Raw genomic sequence first — 4,133 nt, 5'->3', positions numbered from 1 at the left:
TTATTTATTTATTTTTGAGATGGAATCTCGCTCTGTTGCCCAGGTGGGAGTGCGGTGGTGCGATCTTGGCTCACTGCAAACTCTGCCTCCTGGGTTCACGCCATTCTCCTGCCTCAGCCTCCCAAGTAGCTAGGACTACAGGTGCCCGCCACCAAGCCCGGCAAATTTTTTGTATTTGTAGTAGAGATGGGGTTTTACCGTGTTAGTCAGGATGGTCTCGGTCTCCTGACCTCGTGATCCACCCGCCTCAGCCTCTCAAAGTGCTGGGATTACAGGCGTGAGCCACTGTGCCCGGCCCAGGTGAGGTTTAAAAAGAAAAAAAGGTTAAAAAAAAACCAAAATCGAGAATTGTATCGGGACATCCATTGTGTTTCCCCCAGGTTAACTGGAAAACATGTGTTGGATTTTCTGATGGGCACACAGGGCCGATACTGACTGGCCTTGTCTCTTTAATTCCTTCTGCCAATCTCAGCATCCTCTTGGAGGACTTGGCATGGAAAAGGGGCCGTCTGTGTTTTTTGACACACCTCCTTTGTGCTGTGTAGGAGACACTGCTTGGCTCCTCTATGACACCTATGGGTTTCCAGTGGATCTGACTGGACTGATTGCTGAAGAGAAGGGCCTGGTGGTAGACATGGATGGCTTTGAAGAGGAGAGGAAACTGGCCCAGGTAAAGAACTTGGAGAGTGAGCAGGAAACCCAACACCTTCCAACTCAACACCACTTGGCTACAGACCAAACATGAGTTTCCTTCCATTAAAGTCTTTGAAGTGCTTTTTCCCCTAGACCAGTGGTTCATAAGTGGGGTGAGTCTGCCTTCCAGGGGGCAATTGGCAATAATGTCTGAAGACATTTTTGGTTTTCACAACCAGGGGCAGATCCTGCTGTCATGTACTTGGTAGAGGCCAGGGTGCCACTCAGCATCCCACACTGCAAGAGGATCCTCCACAACAGAGAATGATCTGGCCCCAAATGTTAGTAGTGCCAGGATTGAAAAACTCTGTTCTGGCAGTTTACGCTGGGCATAGTTTAGCAAGTTCCAGTCCTTTGGAATCCCTTTTCTCCTACTGTAGTGTAACTTATGCTTGTTTCTCTTGCTAACAGCTGAAATCACAGGGCAAGGGAGCCGGTGGGGAAGACCTCATTATGCTGGACATTTACGCTATTGAAGAGCTCCGGGCACGGGGTCTGGAGGTTACAGATGATTCCCCAAAGTACAATTACCATTTGGACTCCAGTGGTAGCTACGGTATGGTGCTCTGCTCCTTCCACTTCTGAGCATTCTGCCCCGTATCTGGAGGGTATTTGAAAGATTGTTTCTGAAGATTAGCTATCCAGCAAACTGCTGACAGCCTCTCCTGGAGTGCCATACAGTCACGCTATGCACTTCTATACACATAGGGGTGCCATACAGTCACGCTATGCACTTCTATACACATAGGGCACCCTTCGCTGGAAGTTTTCTTAGCTCTATTTTGAAATAATTATCACAGGAAGTTGTAAAAAAAAAAAAAAATTGTAGGAAGAGTCTCACACCCTTTGTCCAATTTCCTCTAATTGTAACATCATGCAGGAAACTGGGCAATTGACATTGATACAATCCACAGTAACTATTAGAATGCTATTAGGGGCCTGGTGCTGTGGCTCACACCTGTGATCCCAACATTTTGTGAGGCCAGGGCAAGTGGATCACCTAAGGCAGGAGTTTGAAACCATCCTGACCAACATGGTGAAACCCTGTCTCTACTGAAAATAAGGAAATTAGCTGGGTGTGGTGGTGCATGCCTGTAATCCCAGCTACTCGGGAGGCTGAGGCAGGAGAATAACCTGAACCTGGGAGGCAGAGGTTGCAGTGAGGCGAGATCATGCCATTGCACTCCAGCCTGGACAACAAGAGTGAAACTCCATCTCAGAAAAAAAAAAAAGAATGCTATTAGGATTCTATTATCCTAATGCTACTAGAATGCTATTATCCGAATAGCATTCTTTTTTTTTTTCCCTGAGATGGAATCTAGCTCTGTTGCCCAGGCGGGAGTACAATGGCATGATCTTGGCTCACTGCAACCTCCGCCTCCTGGATTCAAGCGATTCTCCTGCGTCAGCCTCCTGAGTAGTTGGGATTACAGGCACATGCCACCATGCCCAGCTAATTTTTGTATTTTTAGTAGAGATAGGGTTTCACCATGTTTGCCAGGCTGGTCTCGAACTCCTGACCTCTTGATCTGCCTGCCTTGGCCTCCCAAAGTGCTGGGATTACAGGGGGGGAGCCACCTCGCCCGGCTGGATAATAGTATTCTAACGTTAAGAAACAAAGCTGGTGCAGTGGCTCATGCCTGCAATCCCAGCACTTTGGGATGTGAGCGGGGGTGGATCACTTGAGCTCCGGAGTGTGAGACCATTCTGGGTAACATGGCAAAACCATGTCTCTACCAAAAAATACAAAAATTAGCTGGGTGTGGTGACGCACGCCTGTAGTTCCAGCTACTTGTGGGCCTGAGGCAGGAGGATCACTTGAGCCTGGGAGATTGAGGCTGCAGTCAGCCATATTTGTGCCACTGCACTCCAGCCTGGGCTACAGAGTAAGACCCTGCCTCAAAAAAATAAATTGGCAATACATGTTTCTGCTGCTTTTTTGCCCTGGTAGAGAACAATCTGTTTTTTTTTATTGAGATGGAGTCTCGCTCTGTCACCCAGGCTGGAGTGCAGTAGCGCAATCTTGGCTCACTGCAACTTCTGCCTCCCAGCTTCAAGCGATTCTCCTGCCTGAGCTTCCCAAGTAGCTGGGATTACAGGCATGTGCCACCATGCCTGTCTAATTTTTGTATGTTAGTAGACACGGGGTTTTACCATGTTGGCCTGGCTGGTCTCGAAATCCTGAGCTCAGGTTATCCACCCGTCTTGGCCTCCCAAAGTGCCAGGATGACAGGTGTGAGCCACCGTGCCCAGCCGAGAACAATATTATACCTGAATCTATTCAGGCAAGCGTACAAAATGAGTATATTCTTTATGAGTTGACCTTGGACTAGGGGAATTTATTGCCACTCTTTTTTTTTTGAGATGGAGTCTCACTCTGTCACCCAGGCTGGCGTGCAGTGGCGTGATCTCGGCTCACTGCAACCTCTGCCTCCCGGGTTCAAGCAATTCTCTTGCCTCAGCCTCCCGAGTAGCTGGGACTACAGGCCTGTGCCACCACGGCCAGCTAATTTTTTGTATTTTTAGTAGAGACGGGGTTTCACCATGTTCGCCAGGATGGTCTCCATCTCCTGACCTTGTGATCCACCTGCCTTGGCCTCCCAAAGTGCTGGGATTACAGGCCTGAGCCACTGCGCCTGGCCTATTACTACTCTTAAAGATCTACTAATCTGGCCGGGCGTGGTGGCTCAAGCCTGTAATCCCAGCACTTTGGAAGGCCGAGACGGGCGGATCACAAGGTCAGGAGATCGAGACTACCCTGGCGAACACGGTGAAACCCCATCTCTACTAAAAAATACAAAAAACTAGCCAGGCGAGGTGGCGGGCGCCTGTAGTCCCAGCTACTCAGGAGGCTGAGGCAGGAGAATGGCATAAACCCGGGAGGCGGAGCTTGCAGTGAACTGAGATCAGGCCACTGCACTCCAGTCTGGGCGACAGAGCGAGACTCTGTCTCAAAAAAAAAAAAAGATCTACTAATCTCATGCACCAAGTTTCTGCTCAGTAGCTCAGAGTTAGGGTAACCCATTGTCCCAGTTTTAACACTGAAAGTGTGCATCCCAGGAAACCCCTCAGCCCTAAAAATTGGGACAGTTGGTCACCTGACAGAGTGTTGCATTCTTTGATGGGAAGCCCTTTTTTTTGTTGTTGTTTTTTGTTTTGTTTTTTGAGATGGAGTCTTGCTGCTTTATCGCCCAGGTTGGAGTGCAGTGGCGCGATCTAGGCTCACTGCAAGCTCCGCCTCCCGGGTTTACGTCATTCTCCTGCCTCAGCCTCCCAAGTAGCTGGGACTACAGGCACCCACCACCATGGCAGGCTAATGTTTTGTATTTTTAGTAGAGACGAGTTTTCACTGTGTTAGCCAGGATGGTCTCGATCTCCTGACCTTGTGATCCGCCCGCCTGAGCCTCCCAAAGTGCTGGGATTACAGGGCAAGCCACTGT

At 49.3% G+C, this 4,133-nt stretch overlaps 1 protein-coding gene across 3 annotated transcripts in view; it reads left to right on the top strand.

Annotated features, from left to right (window-relative positions):
* Positions 1-4,133, top strand: part of AARS1 (alanyl-tRNA synthetase 1) — a 38,493-nt gene that overhangs the window by 24,129 nt on the left and 10,231 nt on the right. For all 3 annotated transcript variants that reach the window (XM_017868727.1, XM_017868726.1, XM_017868729.1), the window contains exons 10-11: positions 546-670; positions 1,105-1,249. In XM_017868727.1, coding sequence (XP_017724216.1) covers positions 546-670; positions 1,105-1,249 — 270 coding nt within the window. The remainder of the gene's footprint in view (positions 1-545; positions 671-1,104; positions 1,250-4,133) is intronic.

Source organism: Rhinopithecus bieti, unplaced genomic scaffold, assembly GCF_001698545.2.
Source record: "Rhinopithecus bieti isolate Rb0 unplaced genomic scaffold, ASM169854v2 scaffold_2574, whole genome shotgun sequence".
NCBI classification, from domain to species: domain Eukaryota; kingdom Metazoa; phylum Chordata; class Mammalia; order Primates; family Cercopithecidae; genus Rhinopithecus; species Rhinopithecus bieti.
The sequence above is the reverse complement of the archived record's forward strand: the minus strand, read 5'-3'. Positions and strand labels throughout refer to the sequence as shown.